The 25,958-nt window shown below is 47.5% G+C and overlaps 1 protein-coding gene across 3 annotated transcripts; it reads left to right on the top strand.

The window, feature by feature from the left end:
- Positions 1 to 1,056: 1,056 nt before the first annotated feature.
- On the top strand, positions 1,057 to 25,746 carry TMEM231 (transmembrane protein 231). Of its 3 annotated transcripts, XM_077451351.1 has the most exons (8): positions 1,057 to 1,180; positions 3,405 to 3,579; positions 4,308 to 4,474; positions 5,831 to 5,959; positions 11,576 to 11,719; positions 13,780 to 13,861; positions 16,502 to 16,607; positions 25,425 to 25,746. In XM_077451351.1, exons 2-8 carry the CDS (start codon positions 3,441 to 3,443, stop codon positions 25,594 to 25,596), a joined length of 939 nt encoding a protein of 312 aa, XP_077307477.1. In that variant the 5' UTR covers positions 1,057 to 1,180; positions 3,405 to 3,440; the 3' UTR covers positions 25,597 to 25,746. The 3 variants fall into 3 exon arrangements, with proteins under 3 accessions (XP_077307477.1, XP_077307460.1, XP_077307466.1); XM_077451334.1 differs by lacking the exon at positions 25,425 to 25,746 and having other exon boundaries at positions 1,106 to 1,213; positions 16,502 to 16,665; XM_077451340.1 differs by lacking the exons at positions 1,057 to 1,180; positions 25,425 to 25,746 and adding an exon at positions 2,378 to 3,107 and having other exon boundaries at positions 16,502 to 16,665.
- Positions 25,747 to 25,958: the final 212 nt, after the last annotated feature.

Here is a 25,958-nt window from a genome sequence, read left to right as displayed (position 1 = left end):
TCACTGCTTTACTCATTGACAGTACTTGTCCAGGCTGGGAATGTCTGTAGAGGCACAATCCCCGCCCCCCCCCCCCCGCTTGTGATTGGAGAAATCATAAAATCCCGCTTCCTGTGTCCAATCACTGCAGGGCAGTGTAGAGCCAAGCGTTGGTACAAGGTGAAGCGGGTCTCGGCCGGCCAGGACAAGTACTGTCAGTGAGTGAAGTGGCGATGCGGCGGCCTTTTTTGGGGGTGTGGTCAGTGCTTCTGGGTAGAGCGCGCACCCACCTGATTTGTTACAGCACAAACTGACTTTTTTTGGGGGGGGGGAGGGTTGTCCCTGAATAGCAGTTTGGAAATGTGGTCACCCTACGGGTCCTGGTGACATCATTACCGCGGTATGGACAGGCATCCATGCTAAAGATTGACTAAATATGTCCATATAAGGGCAATGATGTAACCAGTGACCGCCCCTTTGTTTATATGTATTGGGTAAACAAAGGGGGATCCTGGTGATGTCATTTATCCTTATATGGACATGTTAAAGATCGACTAAACATGTCCATGTAAGGTCCCCGACACCCCCCTTTGTTTACAGGAATGGCCGGGGGCCCCCAGCACATGTAAACAAAGAGGCGGTCACTGGTGACATCATCGCCCATATATGGACATGTTTAGTCAATCTTTAGCATGAACACGTGTCCATATGGGGGTAATGATGTCACCTGCCCCCCCCCCCTTGTTTACATGTGTGGGGGAGGGGAATTACCCAGGCAACAGCCAATTAGACTAGAAAATGGCGCAAAGTATAAGTCTGGATAGAGAGGAGCCCTGAGAACTGCTAAGCTCAGCTCTGAAGGGGGTCTTCTTACTTATATCAGAGGAGGGGTGAGGGGGAGTTCCCCCCATTGCACCCAGACTGGGGGGTTGAAGGGAAGTGAGGACCCCTGTAATGTGGACCCTGAGTCATACAAACAGAGCATGCTGGGAGTTGTAGTTCTCCAATACCCGGGGAGCGTAAATGTATAGACTCCCCACCCCCCTTCTGTCCGCACAACACACAAAGCCTCAGCCAGGGGGTGCCGTGCGGGACGTCACTTCCGGGTCACCACCTGACAGGTGGATGTACTTCCGGGGAAAGGCGTCTGTTACCATGGAGACGGGAAGCCGGAGAGCGCGCGGCCTGAGAGATCCGAACTGTGTGTGATCGGAGAGGGGGGACACAGGAGAGGGTATGGGGGGGACACAGGAGAGGGCATGGGAGGACACTGGAGATGGTATGGGGGGACACAGGAGAGGGCATGGGGGGACACAGGAGAGGGTATGGGGGGGGACACAGGAGAGGATGGGGGGACACAGGAGAGGGTATGGGGGGGGCACAGGAGAGGGCATGGGGGGACACAGGAGAGGGCATGGGGGGACACAGGAGAGGGCATGGGAGGACACTGGAGAGGGTATGGAGGGAACACAGGAGAGGGTATGGGGGGGACACAGGAGAGGGTATGGGGGGGGACACATGAGAGGGTATGGGGGGACACAGGAGAGGGCATGGGAGGACACTGGAGAGGGTATGGAGGGGACACTGGAGAGGGTATGGAGGGGACACAGGAGATGGTATGGGGACACAGGAGATGGTATGGGGGGCACAGGAGAAGGTATGGGGGGCACAGGATATGGTATGGGGATACAGGAGAGGGTATGGGGGCACAGGAGAGGGTATGGGGGGGTCACAGGAGAGGGTATGGGGGACAAAGGAGGGAATATGGGGGGCACAGGAGAGGGTATGGGGGGGACGCATGAGAGGGTATACGGGGGACACAGGAGAGGGTATGGGGGGGCACAGGAGAGGGTATGGGGGGTCACAGGAGAGGGTATGGGGGGTCACAGGAGGGAATATGGGGGGCACAGGAGAGGGTATGGGGGGGACGCATGAGAGGGTATGAGGGGGGACACAGGAGAGGGTATATGGGGGACACAGGAGAGGGTATGGGGGGACACAGGAGAGGGTATATGGGGGACACAGGAGAGGGTATATGGGGGTAACACATGAGAGGGTATGAGGGGGGACACAGGAGAGTGTATGAGGGGGGACACAGGAGAGTGTATGAGGGGGGACACAGGAGAGTGTATGAGGGGGGACACAGGAGATGGTATGGGGGGGGGACACATGAGAGGGTATGGGGGGGGGACACAGGAGAGGGTAACACAGGAGAAGGTATGGGGGAACATGAGTGGGGAGATACGGGATTAGGTTTAGGGGGACACGAAGTGGGTTTAGGGGGGACAGGAGAGAGGGTATGGGTGGATACAGGCGGGGGGGATACTAGAGGGGGCATGGGAGGGGGAGACCCAGGAGAGTGTTTCGGGGGTGACACAGAAGAGCGTATATAGGGGATTGGTGGGGGGACACTGCAGGGTATATTTCTGGGATCAGTGGGATATATACTAGATATAAGAGGAGTGGAGTTCAGGTCCATATATAAACCCCCCTAATGCCACAAAAGTTGAGGCGCTGTGTAAAATCTACATAAAACAGAATGCAATGATTTGCAAATCTCATAAATCCATATTATATTCACAATAGAAACTAGAAAACATATTGAATGTTCAAACTGAAAATGTGAACCATTTTTAGAAAAAAAAGATCAGGTCATTTTGAAAGTGATGAGAGCAACACATCTGTAAAAAGTTGGGAAAGGACAGGAAGTGGTACAAACAAAGCTTGTTGTCAGCGCTCGGTTATCAGGAAAGGCGCCATCAATGGTGACAGATAAGTCCAGTGGGTAAAGCAGTATATATGCTCCCATCCAGATGATGTCCTTTTCCAGAGAAGACCTTCCATATCTCAGCAGGACCCCATACTGCATCTATGAAAGCCGCATGGCTTCCTTGTAGAAGAGTCCGGGTGCTTAACTGGCCTGTCTGCAGTCTAGACCTTTCACTGATTGGAAATATTTGGAGCATCTTTAAATTTAAAATGACAACAAAGAAGACCCAGGACTGCTGAGCAGTGGAAATCCTATATCAGGCAAGAACGGGACAACATTCCTCTTCCAAAACAAATGGTCCCCTCAGTTCCCAGATGTTTACAGAGTGTTGGCAAAAGAAGAAGGATTCTACAATGTGGTAAACATGGCCCCGCCCCCACTTTTTTGAGACTTGTTGCTGCCATCAATTTCAAAATCCCCTGAATTTTTTTTTCTCCTTAAAATTGTCCATTTTCTCAGTTTACAAATTTGATACGTTTCCTATTGGGAATAAAAAATGAGATTTTTTATGTAGTTTTTTTTTTTTTTTTAAACAGGATCCCAACTTTTTAGGAGTTGGGGTTTTAAAGGTTGGGGTGATGTATAGGAGCGGGTGGGGTTAGGTGGAACGACGATATCATTAATATTTATTCCTCTGGAATTGCGTGTTTTGCAGGAAGTGAGAAGAAGTGATTGCTCTGGCACCCTTACTATGGCAATCTATGAAGTCTACTCCCACCCCTACCTGGTCCGATACAGAGCCAGCATCTGCTCCAAGGCCACCCTCTTCCTGATCGCAGTGCTGCTACTGACCTACATCCCTCCATTACTAGTGTCCTATCGCAGCCAAGGTGAGACTTTATTAAAAGCTCTTTTTTTTTTTTTTTTTTTTGTGAATTTAGCTAAACGTCATTCTTCAATGTGTATAAATCTAGTTCAGTGAGTCTCTTGAACACAGATATGCGTCCATATAGAGGTACTGATGTCACCACCATCCCAACCATTTGTTTACATGTGCTGCGCCCCAGGTCATCCCTGTAAACAAACGGGCGGGGCATACAGGGCCGTTCTGTGGACATATGTCTATGTTAGACATTGCCTAAATGTGTTCATATAAGGGTCCCGATGTCACCAGTATCCCCCCCCCCCCCTTTGTTTACAGGAATGACCCATGATGTGACACCATGTGAAGACATTAGTACGTCTATTTGGACAAATGCACATGTTAACGACTGACGACATATGTCCATATAAGGGCCCTGATGTCACTCTAGTCCCCCCCTGCCCCTTTGTTTACCTTTGTTTACAGGAATGAACCAGACTGCAGCACATGTAAACAAAGAATAGAATGCATTAAGGTGCAAAACCGTGAGGGTTTACACCCCCTTTTAAAGACCTTCAAAAGAAAGCTCTATTTGTATGAAAAAATTATTAAAAATTCATATGTGTACAGCGTTACATGACCGCGCAATTGTCATTTAAAGTATGACAGCGCTGAAAGCTGGAAATCGGCCTGGGCAGGAAGGGGGTGAAAGCGCCCGGTATTGAATTGGTTAATGTACTTTCATCTTTTTTGTAGGTTTTTGGATTAAGCAAAGCACATACGAGGAGCAGCCCAACGTTCGCTTCCAGTACGAGGTTTTGCTGATCGCCTTAAACAGCACCAGTGGAAGTTATGTGGCGTGGAGCACATTTCAGAATTTCAACAGCTTAATAGGCGGGAGGCTGAGAATTCCTCTGGTATCGGTATGTCGCACAGTTACTAGAGCTGCTATTAGTACAAGTCAAGAGCAATGCAAACTTTGCTGATGGTGAAAGTATTTACGTTAATTGGCAATCTAGCTTCTGGCTTTGTCATAGTAACTTTCTTGACTATGTCACTTTCTTAATTCTAGAGAATTAAAGCGGAGTTCCACCCATTTTTAACAGTCAGCAGCTACAAAAAAGTGCAGCTGCTGATTTTTTTAATAATCGGAAACTCCTCTGTCCCACAGTCCAGCGATGCGGGCTCATGAAGCCCCGCTCCTCTCCCCCCTCCTCTCAGAGGCACTGACATTCTAACTGTGGGCACCCAGCTGAGGCTAAGTGGGTGACCAGGAGCCGGGGCATAGAGGTTGGGACCCCCCACTGCAGAACCCCTATCCGGGAATGGATACAAATGAGTAGGGAAACAAAATAATGAGACGTGAAAGAAAAAGAAATTCTGTGCAGAGAGAACATATGTGAGAAGATGAAAATAGCTCAGTGTAAAAATTGCCAAGTAGTAATGACCTGGCCATAGTGCAAAACAAGTATATTTAGGGTCCTAAAAGGAACATGCCCTGGAAAAAAAAATCTTAAAAAAAATAAAAAATAAAATGAATAAAAAATCCACCGTGAAAAATATCCGTGTCAAAATGCAGCATAACAGAATAAAGTGCTAGATGCATGGTAATTACTGAGATACTAAAGAAAATAAGAGACCTACCTACTGAAAAAGCAGGTAGGCAATTCCAAATAGTGCAGCAGCATAGAGGGATACTGCACACACCCCGAAGGTCAGACAGGGTCTACAGAGTGGGGGCCCCGTCTTATACCCCACGTCCTCCCCAGAGGGCCACACAGCACAATGCAGATGTTGGCTTTCAGCTACTGCAGAGGGAGCCATACAGGGGATCGGTTCCAGCGAATGCTCCCCCATGCCACGCCGTTCACCCTCCCTGCCCACATCCCATTCACCCTGCTGCCTCGGCCCCCCTCTGCTGGCCCAAACCTAGTACTGGAGGACTGGCGTTATCCCTTTATCCACAGCCTTGGCTGTGATTGGTCATCACAGTGATTACAAGGTACAGAGCTGACCGGGATGGCTAAGTACACAGTGTCTATGAACCGAGTCTAATGATGGTCCACAGCCATTCACAGGCACAAAGACCACCCATTTCTGTACTTTCTGTAATGCTGTTTATATTGGGCACTGGGGAAATAACAGTCTACCTCTCCACCTTTCATAAATGCACATTGATAACGAAGATGTAATATACATAATACAGGTACAAGTTCTCTTACATTTGCTTTGTTGTGTTGTTTTTACAGTTTAATGAGCTGATTTTACCTGTTTTGTAGGCTCAGGAAGAGGATAGCAACCAAGATGGTAAAATGGACAGGCTGAACTTTAGGTTGGAGCTTCCCCTGCTGCCCACAGAGAACGTGTACGGGGTGCAGCTGGTTCTGACCTTCTCATACCAGCTCTATGTACGTAGATTCCTCGCCGTATGGACCAGACAATGTTTTGTGGTGTATAGAACATTTAAAGGCTTATCTTATAAGGAATATATATTGGAATAGAGAGAAAATATAAAGTACCTTCGTCCTAAATAGTAATAGGACAACTAGAGTAATGGAGGAAACCTTGGACTTTCATGGTACGGTATAGATCAGGGATATGAAATTAGCGGACCTCCAGCTGTTGCAGAACTACAAATCCCATGAGGCAAAGCGAGACTCTGACAGCCACAAGCATGACACCCAGAGGCAGAGGCATGAAGGGACTTGTAGTTTTGCAACAGCTGGAGGTCCGCTAATTGCATATCCCTGGTATAGACTTACATGTCTGCCCCTGTGGGTATTTTTTAAGAATTCCTTCTTTGTGTTTTTTTAATACATTTTTCTTTTTTATAAAAACTGCTTCAGCATTGTAAGTCTATACCGTACCATGAAAGCCCAAGGTTTCCTCCAATTTTCTAGCTGTCCCACTATCCTATAAGGTAAATGAGAAGTGTGGTAGCACATAACACCCCACCATTTCTCATTTGTTCCAACTGATCAAACCTGATTGGTTCCAAAGTCACTGCTCAATTATTTCACACTTTTCAGTAGGAATACAGCACAGGGCACTGCATGCAACTGGATTTTCCTCCTCAATGTGTCACCTGAATTAGGTAAAGCTAAACCTCCAGGCAAAGAGCTTAAAGTGTTTGCAAAGGTTCGTATTTTCTTTTAAAAAATAAAATAAAAACAACAAACATGTTACACTTAACTGCTCCTATGCATGGGATTTGCACAGAGCAGCCCTGATCCTCCTCTTTTGGGTGCCCGCCGGTGCTCCTGGCTCCTCCCTTTTGTCGGGTGCCCCCCCCCCCCCACAGAAAGCCACTTTTCACGGGGGCACCCATGCGGGCTCGCTCCAAAGTCCTGCTGCTGCGTCCATTGATATAGACAGAGGGACCCGGCACTGCCCCTCTGCTCCACTGTCACAGGGTTTGATTGATGGCAGTGGGAGCCAATGTCTCCTGCTGATATGAATCTGTCCAATGAGGAGAGCGACATCGGCTAGAGCCGCTGAGCTCATGCACATTACTGGATCGGGTCGGGCTCAGGTAAGAAAAGGGGGAGGGGGTCTGGGGGGCAGCTAGATCACCAAAGGTTTTCACCTTAATGCATTGAATGCATTAAGGTGAAAAACCTTGAGACTTTACAACCCCTTTTAACCACTTGTACATGTATGGGATTGACTTCAAGTGGTTATACCAGTGTTATGGCTGCAGCTGCCAGCAGTAGCCCCACTATCAATTTCTTAGCAGGTGATGCCCTACAAAGTCAAAGCAACACCCCTGGCAGTAGTGTATTTAGGTTTTGTGCTGCCCTAGGCCTGACTAAACTTGTGCACCCCTTAATTTAAATTGTACCCACCCCTTCCTGTCAAGGCCACACCCCTTGCTGTTTAAGACCCGCCTTTAAATTTTCGAGTGGAGAAACAAGCTCTAAGGGCTGGGGAGCAATGGATTCCCTTAATTTGCATAGAATTTCTCTCACTTCCTGTTTGGCTATGGGGCAGGAAGTGAAGGGGAATCTCTGCCATGGAACCTGGATGGTAAAAAATAAACTAATGGGCTATAACCCTCCGTTACTCTATCCAAAATGAAAAAAGGGTTGCCTAAAGTTCTACTTTAAGCACACATTTCTGATAATTTTATGGAGAGGACTAAGAAGATATAACCATGCCAATGGTGCAGCAGAAAACATATAGTACAGTGAGGAAGGTTTGTGGTCCAGAATGATAGGACAGTCAAAATTAGAAGCGGCAACCCCCCCCCCTCCCCCATAGTTGCGGCATGCCGGCCACCCGCATACCGGAAGCAGTGCGGCTGCTATATGGGGGCCTAGCCTTATTTGCCTCTCAGCCCAGTCTGCCCCCCGGTGCCTCTCCGAGCTCCTCCATCCCGGGGGAAAGCCTGGGATCCGATCCAGCAGTTGCGCCGGCTTACAATATAGGTGTTCGGAGAATGGAGAATTTCCAACCACCTCTATGGTCTAGGACAGTGGTCTCCAAACTTCGGGCTGGGGCCAGATATGGCCCTTTGCTTGCCTTTATCGGGCCCTTGGAGCACAATTCTATCCAACGACACCAAAAATGGGGAATAATGTCAGTCGCTGACACCATCAAAGGGGCACAATTCCTCCCAATGACACAAAGGGCAGGGCACAATTCCTTCCATCAATGATGGGGAAGTAGTCCTCCCACTGGCACCAAAGATGGGGCATGTTTTACTCCCACTGGATGCCAGGACGTTTTCCACTCCCTTTGGTTCAAGTCTACCTCCCCTTAAAATATGAAGGATCGTAAACTGGACCTTTGTTTAGAAAGTTTTGAGACCCCCTGCTTTAGGAGACTGGAAGCAAAGCGCATTTTCATCACTTCCCATTGAGGCAGATGAAAACACTGCCATTTTTTTTTTCTGGAAAGCATTAGATCAGTGTTTTTATTTTTTTATCTGATGCAAAAGTAGAGGACAGATCTGGGGTCCTATAGACCCCGGATGTCTCCCGAAGCAACACCTGTCATGCCTTATTTCTATCACAAGGGATTTTTACATTTCTTGTGATAGGAATAACATTGATCAAAAAATAGATAATATAAAGCATTTAAAGGGCTTTCACACTGGAGCGGTGTGCTTGCAGGACGATAAAAAAAAATGTCCTGCAAGCCACATCTTTGCAGCGTTGTAGGAGCGGTGTGTACACCGCTCCTAAATCGCCCCTGCCCATTGAAAACAATGGGACAGCCCCATCAATACACCAGCAAAGCGCCGCTTTTAACCCCTTTTCGGCCGCTAGCAGGGGGTAGTGCTAAATAGCGCCACTAAAACTACGGTAAATCGGCGCTAAAAATAGCACCCCTTTTTACCATCGACGCCCGCCCCAGTGTGAAAGTAGTCTTATTGCAAAAAGTGCTCTTCAATGCTCTTCAATTAAATTCTTCAGCCTTTGTGCTGGTGCTTCCTATGGTGCCCCCTATAGGTATTGCACTCAGCAGAAATACTCACCCCTCGAAGGGGTATTTCATGTTCACATTTTTTTGCTACTGTGCAGCAGTTCCCAGATCCATGCCTTTAGAGACTTGCTCTTTGCTTTGCTCTTTTTAAATATTCATCCGCTTCACCCACATACAGAGAAAAGATGCTTCCATTGCATAATACCATTTTCCAAAAGTTTTATTGAGTGTTTACAGTTGAAAAGATACTTGCCTCCTCTCTGTATGTTTAAAACTTTTTAAAAAGCAGGAAGCTGGGACGATTCGCGTTCCAGGGCTCCAAGCCGGAAAGTGCCGCAAAGATGATAGAAGCTTCACCCTACATGTTTCGTCATCAAGGAGCGGCCTATATGATCTATTTAGCCATCTGCGCGGGACCACTCATAACCTCTTTTCATGTATTGTACTTTGTCACCATTCCAGAAGCTTGCGCAATTTTAAAGAGTGGCATGTTAGATATCTGTTAGGCATGTTCGGTATCGCCACTCCTCAACTCACCCCCTCAATCTCCTCACAGATCTCCAACTTACTGAATGACATATCAGTATGGATGTCACACCACTTCCTCAAACTCAATCTTTCTAAAACTGAGCTCGTTATATTTCCTCCTTCACGATTCTCCCCCCCCCCCCCCCCCCCCCCCTGACTTCACCATTAATATCAAAAACACAACCATTGGTCCCTCCACACATGCCAGAGTCCTGGGTGTCATGCTTGACTCTGACCTCTCCTTCAGCCCCCATATCCAATCACTGGCTAAATCCTGCCGCCTTCACCTCCGCAACATCTCCAGAATTCTACCCTTCCTGACTAATGACACCACAAAGCAACGCGTTCACATCCGCGATTATTTCCCACCTTGACTACTGCAACTCTCTCCTTAATGGCCTACCCTCACGCAGGCTCCTCCCCCTTCAGTCTATTATGAATTCTGCTGCTAGACTAATACACCTCGCTAATCAATCCATGACTGCCGCCCCCCCTCTCTGCCAATCCCTTCACTGGCTTCCCCTACCCCACCATGTAAAATTCTAAATGCTAACCATAACATACAAAGCAATCCACAACCCCGCCCCCATCTACATCACCAACCTCATCTGCAGATATCACCCAAATCGTCCCCTCCGCTCCTCCCAGGACCTCCTGCTCTCTAGCTCTCTTGTTACCTCCTCCCATGCTCGCCTTCAAGACTTCTCCAGAGCCTCTCCCATCCTCTGGAACTCCCTACCCCAGTCTGTCCGCTCAGCCCCTACCCTGTCCACCTGTAAGAGTTCCCTGGAAACTCATTTATTCAGGGAAGCCTATCCCACACCCACCTAACTGTCCCCGAGCCACCCCCATCAAATCATTCTCTGCAGCTATTACCTTTTGTACCACCTCCCCCACCCTTTAGAATGTAAGCTGTACGAGCCGGGCCCTCCTGTACCTTTTGTATTGTACTGTAATTGTGTTGTCCCCCCCTATACAATGTAAAGCGCTGCGTAAACTGTTGGCGCTATATAAATTGTGAATAATAATAATAATATCTGTTAACTCGGCATAACATCACCTTTATATTTTACCCCATAAATGGGTTATGTAGTGTGTTTTTTTTTTTTTTTTTTTTTTTTTTTCTTTTTTGTTTTTTTTTTTTGCATTAAAATTAATTTAAAGTGGATTTTTTCCAAAAACAAATACTGTGTGACATAAAAAAAATTGCAAAACCCACCAAGTTATTCTCTAGGACCTCTGTTTTAAAAATATTTATATATAATGTTTGGGGGTTCTATGAAATTTTCTAGCAAAAAAAATACAGATTTTTTTTACATGTCAACAAAAAGTCCCAGAAAAGGCCTGCGGGTTGGGTGGTTACGTTGAAACTCAGTAAATGACCTATTTGGGGAGGAGGGGAGGGGGGGGGGGGGGGTGCAGGGGATGTGGTATGTAGTGAGGAGGCAGATGTAAGGGTAAGGGTTAAAGCAGAGGTCCACCCTAAAGTGGACCTTCCGCTCATTGGAACCCTCCCCCCCCCCCTCCGGTGCCACAATTGGCACCTTTCAGGGGGGAGGGGGGTGCAGGTACCTGTACAGTACAGGTATCTGCACCCACTTCCGGGATAGCTCTCTGCGGAAAGGGGCGTAGATTACGCCCCTTTCCGAAAGTCCCCCGCTGCCTGCTGGGAAAACACACAGATCCCAGAGGCAGCGGGGACCATCCTTATTGCGCAGCGCGACTCGCGCATGCGCAGTAGGGAACCGGGAAATGAAGCCGAAAGGCTTCACTTCCTGATTCCCATACCCAAGATGGCGGCGGCAGCACCCGAGAGACGATCGGGAGATCGGCTTCGGGTGCCGACATCGCGGGCACGCTGGACAGGTAAGTGTCACTATTTTAAAAGTCAGCAGCTGCAGTATTTGTAGCTGCTGGCTTTAAAAAAAAAAAAAAAAAACGCAGACTCCCGCTTTAATTGATCTTCTGCTCGGTTGGGGTGGTCCATGTTGGTGGCAGGTCCACTTTAATTGTTTTTTTTTTCTGGGTGTTTGCTGTTCTAAAATACCGTATCTCTATGATTCTTTCAGAGGATGTCTACATTTGTAATGCAGAGCATGGCGTTTATTCAGAATGCGTCTCCACTTCCTGGAGCCCAGCTTTACATCAATGGAGACCTGAGACTACAACAGAGACAGCTGCTGAGACACCAAGGCCTGGACACCACCTACAATGTAAGAGGAGTAAACCTGCAACAGACCTCTCTGCCAATACCAATAATTCAGTTTGGCATTGGTGCTGGCAAGTTGTATTACGTTTGGCGTATTATCTCTTGGAACAGCCCCAATTACAGTGAGGCGGGAAAAAAAGTATTTGATCCCCTGCTGGTTGTGTACATTTGCCCCACTGACAAAGAAACGATCAGTCTATCATTTTATTGGTCGGTTTATTTTAACGGTAAGAGACGGAATAACATAACCACAAAATTTCAAAAAAGTTATAAATTGATTTGCAATTTAATGAGAGAAATAAATATTTGATCCCCCATTAGTCAGCAAGATTTCTGGCTCCGGGGTGTCTTCTATACAGGTAATGAGCTGAGATTAGGAGCACTCTCTTAAAGGGAGTGCTCCTAATCTCAGCTTGTTACCTGTATCAAAGACGCCTGTCCACAGAAGCAATCAGATTCCAATCTCTCCACCATGGCCAAGACCAAAGAGCTGTCCAAGGATGTCGGGGAGAAGATTGTAGACCTACACAAGGCTGGAATGGGCTACAAGACCATCGCCAAGCAGCTTGGTGAGAGGTGACAACGGTTGGTGAGATTTATTCACAAATGGAAGAAATACAAAATAACTGTCACTCTCCCTCGGTCTGGGGCTCCATGCAAGGTCTCTAAAGCCCCATACACACTATCAGATTTTCTTCTGAGTTTTTTCTTCAGATTTACCAAAACCATGTAGTGGAAGGGCCTGCCTGATTGCATACACATTGAAACTCCTAAGGTTTGACCTCATATTATATGGTTTTGGTAAATCTGAAGGAAAAACTCAGCAGAAAATCTGATAGTTTTTTTTTTTTTGTTTGTTTTTTTGGGGTTTTTTTTTATTCTTTTTGTTTTTTTTGTCTGGCTTGGAAACTGTCTTCTTTTGCCCCCAAACTATCATTGAAACAAACCAAAAACTTTTTATTTATTTTTTTCTTTTATTTTTTTTTATTTTTTATTTTTTTATATCATAAGAAAGAATAAAAAAAACAAAAAACAGTCCTTTTTTTTGTTTGTTTGTTTTTTTTTTTGCCATCTGTATCCCATTAAGAAACTTGCGGTGCTTTGAAAAAGTATTCATACCCCTTGAAATGTCCCACATTTTGTCATGTCACAACCAAAAACGTCAATGTATTTTATTGGGATTTTATGTGATAGACCAACACAAAGTGCCACATAATTGTGAAGTGGAAGGAAAATGATAAATGGGTTTTCAAAATCTTTTATAAATAAATATGTGAAAAGTGTGGGGGGGCATTTGTATTCAGCCCTACCGAGTCAATACCTTGTAGAACCCCCTTCACAATTATTTGCCACTTTGTGTTGGTCTATCACATAAAATCCCAATGAAATACATTTACGTCTTTGGTTGTAACATGACAAGATGTGGAAAATTTCAAGGGGTGTGAATACTTTTTCAAGGCACTGTAACTTCCTTAATGGGATACAGATGGCAAAAAAAACTGACAGTTATTTTAAACTTTGGATATCATAGGGAAGGTTTAAAATAACTGTCAGTTTTTTTGCCATCTGTAATCCCATTAAGACCCCATTATCTGTAGTGTGAAAGCCCGAGGTGCGCTGGCAGGACGTCAGGGAAAAGTCCTGCCAGCAGCTTCTTTGGAGCGGTGTGTTTAAAATTAAAGTGAAAGAAAATCCCAAATTTTGGGTTGTCCTCAGAAAAGTAATAGAGGGGAAATCTTCCAATAGGGACACCAATTATCGTGACCTGAGGAGTCCCAAAGAGTTTACCTTTTAAGTTTCAGGGATTTCCTCTCACTTCCTGTTTGGCTATGGGACAGGAAGTGAAGGGAAATCTCCCCAATGGGACACAGATTGCTGAAATAAACTTGAGGTGAGTTATGATCCTCCTTTGCTCTGTCCAAAATGAAAAAAAAAAAAATAAGTGTTGCTCATAGTTCTTTAAGTTAGTAGAAGGTGACACAGACAGTTCACCTTTCTAAACTGTTGGTGGGTTAGACCATCAGGGTACTATAGCTACTCACACTGCTGTTTTTCATTTGGTAGATTTCCGTAATTAATGGATCCAGCCCATATGCCAGCTCTTATGACCTCACAAACATCATATCGTCCTATCAGGAGAGGAACGGTAAGTCCAGAAAAAAGTCCTCGCTGCCAAAGAGAAGTATACAAAAAAAGTGTCAACCACCACAACCTATAGCTATCCTTTGCAGTAAGGTGCGCAAGGAAGGGCAATGCACATCCCAGACAAACACAAGATTTCCCAGCTCACTTACCAGCCAGCCAACAAAACAACCAAATTGTGTCTAGTTGCACCCATTTGCTGGGTGCCGACGGACATTGAGTTTGCAGTACCTGCAGATCAGCTCCTGCTGTGTATAATCACAACGGGGGGCGGGCCGGCGTCAGGGTGCGTGCGCGCCCCCCAACCCGGAAGTGTCTGATCTTGTACCAGGTAGGTGATCCGGCACAGCAGTACCACTTTGCCGCTGTATACTTGAGTTATATGGTTGGCAAGTGGTTAAGAGTCTCCCAAGTTGAAGCATATATAGCTGTGGATAGATTAACCACTTCAGCTCCGGAAGGATTCACCCCCTTAATGACCAGGCCATTTTTTGCGAAACGGCTCTGCGTCGCTTTAACTGACAATTGCGCGGTCGTGTGACGTTGTACCCAAACAAAATTGATGTCCTTTTTTTTTTTTCCCCACAAATAAAGCCTTCTTGTGGTGGTATTTGATCACCTCTGCAGTTTTTATTTTTTGCCCTAAAAAGCAAAAAAAATGTCAATTTTGAATAAAAACAAACAATATTTTTTTATATATATTTATTTATATTTATATATTTTCTATAATAAATATCCCAAAAAAATAAGTAAAAAACAAAACAAATTTCTTCATCAGTTTAGATCAATATGTATAATTCTATATATTTTTGTTAAAAAAAATTGCAATAAGCGTATATTCATTGGTTTGCACAAAAAGTTATAGCGTCTACAGAATAGAGCAGGAATATGCAATTAGCGGACCTCCAGCTGTTGCAAAACTACAAGTCCCATCATGCCTCTGCCTCTGGGTGTCATGCTTGTGGCTGTCTGAGTCTTGCTATGCCTCATGGGACTTGTAGTTCTGCAACAGCTGGAGGTCCACTAATTGCATATCCCTGGAATAGAGGATAGATTTATGGCATTTTTATTATTTTTTTTGTACTAGTAATGGTGGTGATCAGTGTTTTTTGGAGGGTCTGCGGCATTGCGGCGGACTGATCAGACAGTTTTGACACTTTTTTTGGGACCAGTGTCATTTATCCCGGATTCACACTTGTGCGAACTCGGACATCGCTTGTGATTCGCACTGCAATGTCTGTGCGATGCGAGTTCAGCGAACTCGTTTTGGCTGAACTCGCATTGGATTAGCAGGAAAATAGTGCAGGGACTTTTCTTTTTCCCTGCACTGGAATCGGATCGCATTGGGTATTCTCACCCATGCGATCGAATTCCTGTGCGAGTTCACAGTTCGCACTGCCATTTGTGAACCAAACTGGGGGTGTCATTAGCATTGTATTGACACCCACAGAGGTTCACAGAGGGCAGTGTGAACTGCCTGCAGAAGAGATGTGATGCGGGATTCGGCGGTGGAATTGCTCTGGTTCCCGCATCGCTATAGTGTGAACCTAGGCTCATCAGCGATCAGTGCTGTAAAAATGCACTGATTACAGTATAAATGTCACTGGCAGGGAAGGGGTTAACACTAGGGGGGCGATCAAGAGGTTAAGTGTATCCTAGGGAGGTGTTTCTAACTGTGTGGGGGGAGGGGACTGGCTGGGAGTACAGAGAGATCGCTGTTCATGATCACACGGAACAGACAATCACCCTCTACTCCCCTGACAGAATGGGGATTTGTTTGTTTACGTTGGCAGATCACCGTTCTGCCACACAATTCAACCAACTGTACAAAAAAAGTACCGCAGAAAGTAGGAAAGTGCACATGGAAGGGCAACGCACATCACAAACGTACATCTCCTTTTGTGCTTTTAAAGCGGGAGTCTACCGGGAGTTCCGCCGTTTTTTTTTTTTTTTTTTTTTTAAAGCCAGCAGCTACAAATACTGCAGCTGCTGACTTTTAAAATGAGGACACGTACCCGCCCAGCGCGCCCGCGATGTCGGCACCCGAAGCCGATCTCTCGATCGTCTCTCGGGTGCTGCCGCCGCCATCTTGGGTATGGGAATCAGGAAGTGGAGCCTTTCGGCTTCATTTCCCGGTTCCCTACTGCGCATGCGCGAGTCGCGCTGCGCAATAAGGATGGTCCCCGCTGCCTCTGGGATCTGTGTGTTTCCCAGCAGGCAGCGGGGGACTTTCGGAAAGGGGCATAATCTACGCCCCTTTCCGCAGATAGGTATGCCGGAAGTGGGTGCAGATACCTGTACTGTACAGGTACCTGCACCCCCCTCCCCCCTGAAAGGTGCCAATTGTGGCGCCGGAGGGGGGGAGGATTCCAATGAGCGGAAGGTCCACTTTAGGGTGGACCTCCGCTTTAAGGATTATATATTTGCAAATGTGTGCAAGCAAAACCCTCAGTCTTTATCGTGAATTGTTAGAAAGGACAACGTTGGTTGTTTTGCAGGCTGGCTGGTAAATCTGCTGGGAAATATTTTGTTTGGCAAAGTGGAGAAGTGTAGGAACCGTTGGAGGGATTCTCTCTCACCTCCTTTTCGGGTCATTGTGTGTGTTTTGAAGGTCATAGTTTGGTAATGTTTTGTGTCATTACAGTGACCACCGTCCTGGACAACCCCAGTCCACTATGGCTTGTTGGACGAGGTGCTTCAGATCCATTTGTGGTCAATGCGGTGATCAGGTACCCCGTGGAGATCATTTCATATCCTTTTTATGTTCCTCTTTATTATAATAATACTTTTTAATCCTTGCTTTTACTATATCGTTAGATGCCAGAGTTATATCTTGTAGATCTCTAGCACAGACGCTGTGCATGGGTCCTCTTGTTGCATGATTCCACCGTCCGTAGGAAGTGCACTGATCGACTATCAATCCTTCCACTGGTTTTGCACAGGCGATCCTATCCGGTCTGCCTGTCGTTTTTTCAGGCAGACCTGATCGGACCCTCCATTGTTCTCTATGGAGCGTGGCGGATGTCAGCGGACCTGATTGGACCCTCCATTGTTCTCTAGGGAGCGTGGCAGATGTTAGCGGACCTGATCGGACCCACTATTGTTCTCTGTGGAGCGTGGCAGGTGTCAGCGGGCCTGATCGGACCCTCCATTGTTCTCTATGGACCGTGACGGATGTCAGCGGACCTGATCGTACCCTCCATTGTTCTCTATGGAGCGTGGCGGATGTCAGCGGACCTGAGTGGACCCTCCATTGTTCTCTAGGGAGTGTGGCGGATGTTAGCGGACCTGATCGGACCCTCCATTGTTCTCTAGGGAGTGTGGCGGATGTTAGCGGACCTGATCGGACCCTCCATTGTTCTCTATGGAGCATGGCCAGATGTCAGTGGACCTGATTGCACCCTCCATTGTTCTCTGTGGAGAGTGGCGGATGTCAGTGGACCTGATTGGACCCTCCAGGGTTCTCTATGTAGTGTGGCGGATGTCAGCCGACCTGATCGGACCCTCCATTGTTCTCTATGGAGCGTGGCGGATGTCAGCGGACCTGATCGGACCCTCCATTGTTCTCTATGGAGAGTGGCGGATGTCAGTGGACATGTGTTTACTGACACCATCCGGCATCCGATCCAATGCTGCCTGCCAAAAACAGACGGATGGGAATAAGTTCCCCATCCATCCGGCAGATCAGATTGGATGATAGTCAGATGGAAACGGACAGGGCGGTCCATTTCCATCCATAGAAAACAGTGGGGGGGGGGGGGGGGGGGGGGTTGTCTGTGTCCGGACCTGTAATCCGCCTGCTCAACGGAGAGATCCCCACTAAACAGGCAGATGCTCTTTATGGAGTCGCCCCGTGTGAAAGGGACCTTAGAGTGGAACTAAACCTAACTTTTAGAAAACTGCGAGGGGGCGGCTTTTTATTGCTAAAAAAAGACATGTTGTGTCTTTTCTGCAGTATTGCAAACATAAAAGCCTGCTTGCAGTTTTCTATCGAACATACACAAACATACCACACGTTTATAAAGTGTAGTGGTGGGACAGGGAGTAAAGAGCATTTTTGGGGAGTGGAGGGGTGATTAAGGATCCATGCAGTGTTAATTTTGGCAGCAAAATTCGATTTACAAAATTAACACTGGATCCATGTAGGGGAATTTTTAAGGGGTCTAGTTATAAAGAGGTGGATGTGACTGTGACAACAAACGTTCTGAACATGAAAAATCAATCACTGCCCTTGAAACTCATGGACCTTGAGGATTCACTGCAGAGAATGTTTGTGAATGTCATATTCACCACTTTATCAATATTAAACACTTTGGAGAGACTTACAAAAACTGGAGCACTCAGAATCTGGTGCAGCTGTGCATGGTTGCCAATCCGCTTCTAACTTATTCAGTTAAAGCGGACCTCCACCCTGAAGTGGAAGTTCCGCTCATCTGATCCCTCCCCCCCTCTGGTGCCACAATCGGCCCCTTTCAGGGGGGGGGGGGGGTGCAGATACCTGGATAATACACTTCCAGGACAAGCTCGTCGCAGACCACCGCAGATGCCCCCCCCCCCCCTACGTTGTGTTCTGGGAAACACACAGTTCCCAGGACACAGCGGGGGACCAGTAGAGACGCGCAGCGCGACTCGTGCATGCGCAGTAGGGAACCGGGCAGTGAAGCCGCAATGCTTCATTTCCCAATTCCCTAACATAGGATGGCGGCGGGGGCAGCAGAGAGATGAGCGATCGCTCGTCACCTGCCGCTGACATCGCTGGACCCTGGGACAGGTGAGTGTCCATTTATTAAAAGTCAGCAGCTGCAATATTTGTAGCTGTTGGCTTTTAATATTTTTTTTTAAAGGTGCAGAACCACTTTAAGCTTTGACAATAAAACCTGGAAGCTGATTGGTTTCTATGCAAAGCTGCACCAGATTCTGTGTGCACCGGTGTTATGCCGCATACACACACCCAGACTTTTCGATGGACTAGGTCGGGCGGAATGAATCCGTCGGATATTACGATCGTGTGTGGGCTCCAGCTGACTTTTTTTTTTTTTCTCCCCAAAAGTCTGACGGACCTAGAACTAGAACATGTTTCAAATCTTTTTCCGACGTACTCGAGTCCGGTTGAAAAATCCGCTCGTCTGTATGCTGGTCTGATGAACGAAAACCAGGCATGTACTGGCCATCGGGACTACAGGGAGTTTCCCAGTGGGCCGATGGCTCAGTGGGCCGGTCAGGTGCAGTCCTGGAGCCGCTCCTCTCTGACAGTGAGTGATCACTATTTCACTCCTGTTAGGAGGAGCAGCTGCCGTCACTTGCTGGAGAGAGCATTAGGCTTTCTGCTCCCTCCAGCCTGCAGGGGGAGATAGACAGCTGGCAGACATTCCATCCTCTCTCCCCTTATCACTTGTCACTTATCATATGGCTGGAGAGAGGAACGAGAAGCTGCCTTCAAAACTGTGAGTACACGTGGGAGGGGGAGGAGAGGGAGGACACTCTGATGTAAGGGGAAGTGCTGATGGAGACACTCAAAATTAAAGTGGGCTGGTCATGATGAAGTCCAGAGCCAAATTTTTGTCCCAGTGCAGCCCTGACGAAAACCGACGCTAGGGCAGCTATTGGCTACTGGCTATGAACTTACTTATTCTAGTCCGATCGTACCTCATCACGTTTGAATCCATCGGACTTTGGTGTGCTTGTGTGTGGCCAATTACGTTAGTTCGGAAAGTCCATCGGAACTGCGCCGAAAGTCTGTCGGGAAGACCGTCGGACCTAGTCGGTCGAAAAGTCCGGTCGTGTGTATTGGTAAATCTTCCCCTAAGTATCTTTGTGAAATCAAGTAGAGCTTTTTAGTTTTCTTTTTTCTCAAATCGCCTTTCAGGACAACCCCGGAGAGAGTAGCTCCACCTTGCAATCAGGAAACACATGCCCACTTTAAAAACACCTCCTCCTCCTCCATGGCTTCAGTTATTGTGTTTCCTCCTTGGAGGAAGCATGTGCCTGAACCAGGGAGAGCTACACTCTCTGCAGGGGAGTAAGGCTTACCTTTTGTTGCAGGTTGTTTCTCTTTGACCCCCAGCAGCATCTCCACGGGGAGAGGACTCCTGGAGCTCCTGGTCCCGCCATCTCACGGGAGTAAGGACCCTCGGAGTGCCGGCGTCGGGTGCCCGGTGTCCGCTTGTTAGCGCAGGGAGGGCTCTGTTGCTGGCGGAGGCCGCTGCAGGTCAGCGGCATGGCTCCGTTTTCGGCGCCGGGTCCCGGGCGGCGACGGCGTCGTTCACGGTGACGCGCGGGCGCTCTGAGGGGGCGTGGCGCCGTGGTTCAGCGCCTGGAACGCAGGGGTCATGGGGCGGGTCAGGTGACCGTGTGCTTCCGCTTCCGGCCGGCCTTGATGACGCGGCGGCCGGGAAAAATTTAAAATGAGAGCTGTTTGTAAAATAGCTGCCTCACTCAAACGATGGAAGAGTGCAAGCCAGCTATGGCGGAGACAGGCGCCCCCAGCACCGGTCCAGCCCAGGTACGTAAGGTGCACTGGCACCCTCTGCTTTACTGTGGGTATGTCTTTGTTTGTTCCCCCCTCTTGGGGGCCTGTCGCTGCAGGTCAGAGGTGGACTTCGCTCTGACCTTTTGCAGCCTAGTTCTGGGGTCTCACTAGTAGGTCTGTTTGGTGGTGGGTCTCTGCACTGGCTTGGTGTTAAGCAACTGGTTGTTGAGAGCTTTTAGTGAATTAAACCTGTATGTCGTTTCAGGAAAAATCACTAGGAAAAGCTAGACCAGGTCAGAGAAAATGTCCTTCCTGCAAAACCCCCCTCAGAGATTCATGGCAGAAGGCAATGTGCAGAAATTGTATCAGAGAATTGGTGGAAGAGGAAACATCTCAACAATATAAGGATTTGTTTTCTTCGGTTAAAGAGCTGACAAACTCTTTGAGTTCAGTCAAGTCCATCCTGATACAAAACCCTCCCGCACAGACCGAGCCTCAGAACTTACCGCCCAGCCCCAGGGCGTCGTCATCCAGACAGGTGGAAACTGAAGAGTCTGGAGACGAAGGGGGTAGTACTCTCATCTCCTTCAGGGATTCTGAGGAGGAGGAAGAGGAAGAAGATAGCAGGGGCTCCAAATTCAAGCTATCACTAGAGGAAGTAGATGATATTTTAAAAGCAATCTACACTACTCTAGAAATTCAGGAAGAAAGAGTACAACTGTCAGTTCATGACAAAATGTACCAGGGGTTGGACGAAACAAAACGGCGAGTTTTTCCTGTCCACAGGGTCCTCTCAGACTCAGTGAGAAAGGAGTGGAAGGACCCAGAAAAAGCCCCTTTCTTCTCTAAAGCTCTCAAAAGAAGGTTTCCCTTCGAAGATAAGGACTCAGAGGTTTGGAATAAGAAACCCAGAGTCGATGCAGCTTTCTCGCAGGTATCCAGACGAACGGATCTAGCCTTTGAAGATATGGGGATCCTTAAAGACCCAATGGACAAAAAAGCTGACTCCATCCTTAAAAAAGCTTGGGATGCCGCGTCAGTCAGTCTAAAACCAGCAATGGCAGCTACGGTGGTGGCCAGGAATCTGGAATGTTGGGTAGAGAAGCTGAAGAGCCATATTGAGGCGGGGACACCCCCCGCAAGGATCTCTTAGAGTCCTTTCCACTGATCCTGAATGCAGTCAAATACATGGCGGATGCATCAGCAGAATCAGTTAAACTGGCCGCTAGGTCTTCGGCTCTTGTAAATTCAGCCAGGAGAGCAGTTTGGCTGAAAACATGGTCTGGGGACACTGCCTCTAAGGTCAAGCTGTGTGGTCTTCCCTTCTCGGGTGACTTGCTCTTTGGTCCTGATTTAGAGTCTGTGCTGGATAGAACAGCCGATAAAAAGAAGGCTTTTCCAGTTAAGAAAAAGCAGATGGCTAAAAAGAATTTTCGTGCTTTTCAGCAGTCCCATAAAAAAGACCAGGAGCACAAGAGCAGATGGGGTTCACAGAAGGGCAAAGGCAGGGGTGGAGTCCTCTTTAGATCTCCCCCAGAGCAGTCCCCTAAGAACAAGTGACAATATCTCCCCAGTGGGGGGGAGACTGTCAGCTTTTCGCGAACAATGGGACAGGCTGTCTCCAAATCTGTTCGTGAAGAGCGTTGTCGATCAGGGGTACAGGTTGGAGTTTTCAGAACCACCCCCGAGCAGGTTTTATGTGACAACATTGCCAAGGGATCAGGAGAAGGCCTCTGCAATGAAGCTGTTGTTACAGGAGCTGATACAGCAAGAGGTTCTGATTCAAGTCCCAGTAAGCCAGCAGGGCGGGGGTTTTTATTCACATATTTTTCTGGTGAAAAAACCCTCAGGGAAGTACCGTCTAATCCTGAATCTGAAATTCCTGAACAGGTTCATTCGGTACAAACATTTCAGGATGGATACAATTTTCTCCATCACAAAGCTGTTGACCCCAGAATGCTTCATGGCATCCCTGGACCTAAGGGATGCCTACCTTCATATACCAATTCATCAGGCATCGCAGCAGTTCCTGCGCCTGGCATTGAAGGTAGGGAGTTCGGTATGGCACCTCCAATTCAGGGCTCTGCCGTTCGGACTCTCGTCCTCTCCCAGGGTCTTTACGAAGATTATGGCAGAGGCTTTGGAACCCCTGAAATTGAAGGGGATTCCAGTTGTTCCTTATCTGGACGACCTTTTGTTTTTTGCAGACTCCAGGGAGCAGGTCCTAGTCAATCTCCAGAGGGCCCAGTCTCACCTCGAGGGCCTGGGATGGCTTCTAAACCTAGAGAAGTCAATCCTGACCCCCTCACAGGAAATGAAATTTCTGGGGTATACATTAAATTCGATTCTCCAGAAAGTTTTCCTGCCGTTGGAAAAACAGGAAAAGTTACAGCTAGCTGTACAGCGGATACAGAGCAACCAGACAGTCTCAGTCAGGATGGCTATGGCAGTTCTGGGCCTGCTTACGGCAGCAATCCCGGCTGTTCAGTGGGCCAGGTTCCATTCCAGACCCCTTCAGAGGGAGGTTCTGTCAAGCTGGTCCCATCAGGATCCTTTGGAAAAACAGCTAAAAATTTCGTCAAAGACGAAAAGGGCTCTTTGGTGGTGGAGAGACCAGGCAAACCTCTCAAGGGGCCTGGTGTGGACCTTTCCTGTGGACAAGCGCCTTACTACAGACGCAAGTGCCTGGGGCTGGGGAGCCCATCTGGATGGTCAGACATCTCAGGGGGTCTGGTCCAAACAGGAAGCTCAAAGATCATCCAACTGGAGGGAGTTGAAGGCGATCTTTCTGGGTTTAGTGGCATTTCAGCAGAGTTTGAGAGGCCACCATGTTCAGGTGTTGTCAGACAACACAACAGCGGTTACCTACATTATGAAGCAAGGGGGAACCAGAAGCAGGAGCTTGATGGAGCTGGCCAATCTGTTGTTAGCCTGGGCAGAACAGAACACAGCCTCACTATCGGCAGTGCATCTGAAGGGCTCTCAGAATTTGTTTGCGGACCTCCTAAGCAGGCGCAAATTGCTAGAGGCAGAATGGAGTCTGAATCAGGAAGTGTTCCTGATGATCTCCGAGGCCTGGGGGGTTCCTCAGGTAGACCTTTTTGCCAGCCAGCAGAACTCAAAGGTGGACAGATTCTTTTCTCTTCACCGAGGAGATGCAGCAATAGGGTTGGATGCATTCGCTCACCCCTGGCATTACCAGCTGTGCTATGCCTTTCCCCCCTTTCCTCTAATTCCACTAGTACTGAGGAAATTCAGGGAAGAAAGGACAGACTTAATACTAGTCACTCCTTTTTGGCCAAAAAGACCCTGGTTCGCGGGTCTTCGAAACCTAGCCTCGAAGCCCCCATGGAGGTTACCACTCAGAAAAGATCTGTTATCCCAGGGGACAGTAAGTCATCCAGAAGTGGAACTCCTGCAGCTAACCGCCTGGTTTCTGAGGAGGACCTGTTAAAGGCTAAAGGTCTCTCAGATAAAGTAGTAAAGACCCTGCTGTCCAGTAGGAAGGCAGTTACACAGGCAATTTACATGAAGGTCTGGAAAAAGTTCAACTCCTGGTGCAGTTCTAGAGAACTCAAGGTCAAGAGCACGGTGTCCGTCTTGGAGTTTCTCCATGAAGGAATGGAGAAGGGTCTCGCAGCCAGTACCCTGAAGACTCAGGTGGCTGCCTTATCAGTTTTCTTTGAAAAGACTTTATCTAAAGAAACTTTAATTTCTAGATTTTTTAGGGCTCTTGCTCGAAATAGACCAGTAGCCCTTAAAGACTTTCCCAGTTGGGATTTGTCTACAGTTTTACAGGGTCTCTCGGGAGCACCGTTTGAACCCTTACAAGAAGCTTCTTTACAGAAGGTGGTTTTAAAAACAATCTTTTTGGTGGCCATCACCTCGGCCAGGAGAGTCAGCGAGCTCCAAGCTCTAGCTATTACAGAACCCTTCCTTAGAATTTATCAGGACAGGGTGGTACTGAGGACGGATCCAGCATTCCTACCGAAAGTATCCTCAACTTTCCATCGATCACAGGAAATAGTGTTACCTACATTCTCTGCAAGCCCAGCAAATGCAGGAGAGGAAGTTTTTCACACATTGGATGTGAGAAGATGTCTTTTACAGTTTCTGAAAGTTACTAAAGAATTTAGAAAATCAAACGCCCTCTTTGTGATATTTTCTGGATCACGCAAGGGGGAGAAAGCTTCTAAAAGTACGCTGGGTAGGTGGCTTAAGTTGGCTATAACAGAAGCCTATAAAGCAAAAGGAGAAATACCTCCCTCAGGTATTGCTGCCCACTCTACTAGATCCACGGCAGTTTCCTGGGCTGAAAGGGCCGGTGCCACGCCTGAACAAATCTGCAAGGCTGCCACTTGGTCCAGTTATTCGACATTTCTCCGGCATTACCGGTTAGATCTACTGTCTGCAGCAGATCAGGCCTTCGGCAGGAAGGTACTGCAGGCAGTAGTCCCGCCCTAGGGTAAGTTTCTCGGTTATCCTCTCCGGGGTTGTCCTGAAAGGCGATTTGAGAAAGACTCAGTTAGACTTACCGGTGACGGTATTTCTAAGAGCCTTTCAGGACAACCGCTACTTCCCTCCCTAGGTTATGCTTAGTAAATGTATTAAGTTCTACCATGGTGTTGTGCTTTCTGTGCTTTGTTTTCCAGCGTCGGAAGGCCACAATAACTGAAGCCATGGAGGAGGAGGAGGTGTTTTTAAAGTGGGCATGTGTTTCCTGATTGCAAGGTGGAGCTACTCTCTCCGGGGTTGTCCTGAAAGGCTCTTAGAAATACCGTCACCGGTAAGTCTAACTGAGTCTTTTTTTTGGCATTGAATATTCTGTACCATAAAATAATGGCACCATGGTTCCAAAGTGAAAAGCAAACATGCCATGCACCGTCTGGGCTACTTGAGGACAGGTTGCAAAACTCTTGGTTGGCCTTTACCGCCCCAAGGTCATTGCTCTATGCCAAGTCTGTTTTGTATCTGGGATATGGTCACCAAATGTTGCTTATGTTCCATTCATTTCCTCCTCCACTTCCTTTCCTTTTTTTATTCCATGTGAATTCCCTCTGGGAATTAATACCAGTTGTGTCCTTAATAAATTCTGCACATATCAGCCTGGATTTTGGGAGATGATCAAATTCGGCTGGGTTCAGTATGTCAGTGTCCTGCTCATCTTCCTCTGGGTCTTCGAGAGGGTGAAGATTTTCGTCTTTCAGAACCAGATCCTCACTACAGTCCAGTCTCCACCTTCGTCCCTAATCAAGCAGCACCAGAGCTAACCTAGCTCCTTTTTAGAGGCTGGCACACATCGCAAGTGTTCCTCGGCAGGGATGTCCACATAGGGCTTGACTTTGGTTAAAGGACCACTATACCAAAAATGTTTTATGGTAAGCTGAGCCAGAAATATTCCTAACTGTAAGAAAAAGGCCCCGTACCTGCACAAAAATTGAGATACAAATATTTTTTTTTTCTTTTCTGTGCAACCTGTTGCTCAATGTTTTGCTGCTGGTAGACTTGAAAGAAGATGAAGGAATGTTGGTTGGTCATCCATCTTATATGAAATAAGTTTACAAAATGGTCATCTCTTGGGCTAAATGGCTCCCTTCAATACTACCTAGGTTTTCAATGGAGTCACCTCTAT

This window comes from Lithobates pipiens, unplaced genomic scaffold (assembly GCF_037356315.1).
Source record: "Lithobates pipiens isolate NorthernLeopardFrog02 unplaced genomic scaffold, aLitPip1_a1.2 Scaffold_10, whole genome shotgun sequence".
Classification (NCBI taxonomy): domain Eukaryota; kingdom Metazoa; phylum Chordata; class Amphibia; order Anura; family Ranidae; genus Lithobates; species Lithobates pipiens.
This window is presented reverse-complemented; position numbering and strand designations above follow the sequence as displayed.

Bases quoted from the DNA above. Each gene is read 5' to 3' on its own strand.
- TMEM231 (XM_077451351.1), top strand. From the start codon at position 3,441: ATGGCAATCTATGAAGTCTACTCCCACCCCTACCTGGTCCGATACAGA. The intron at 5,960-11,575 runs GTACGTAGATTC...TGATTCTTTCAG, and splicing joins CCTTCTCATACCAGCTCTAT to AGGATGTCTACATTTGTAAT. The intron at 13,862-16,501 runs GTAAGTCCAGAA...GTGTCATTACAG, and splicing joins GTCCTATCAGGAGAGGAACG to TGACCACCGTCCTGGACAAC.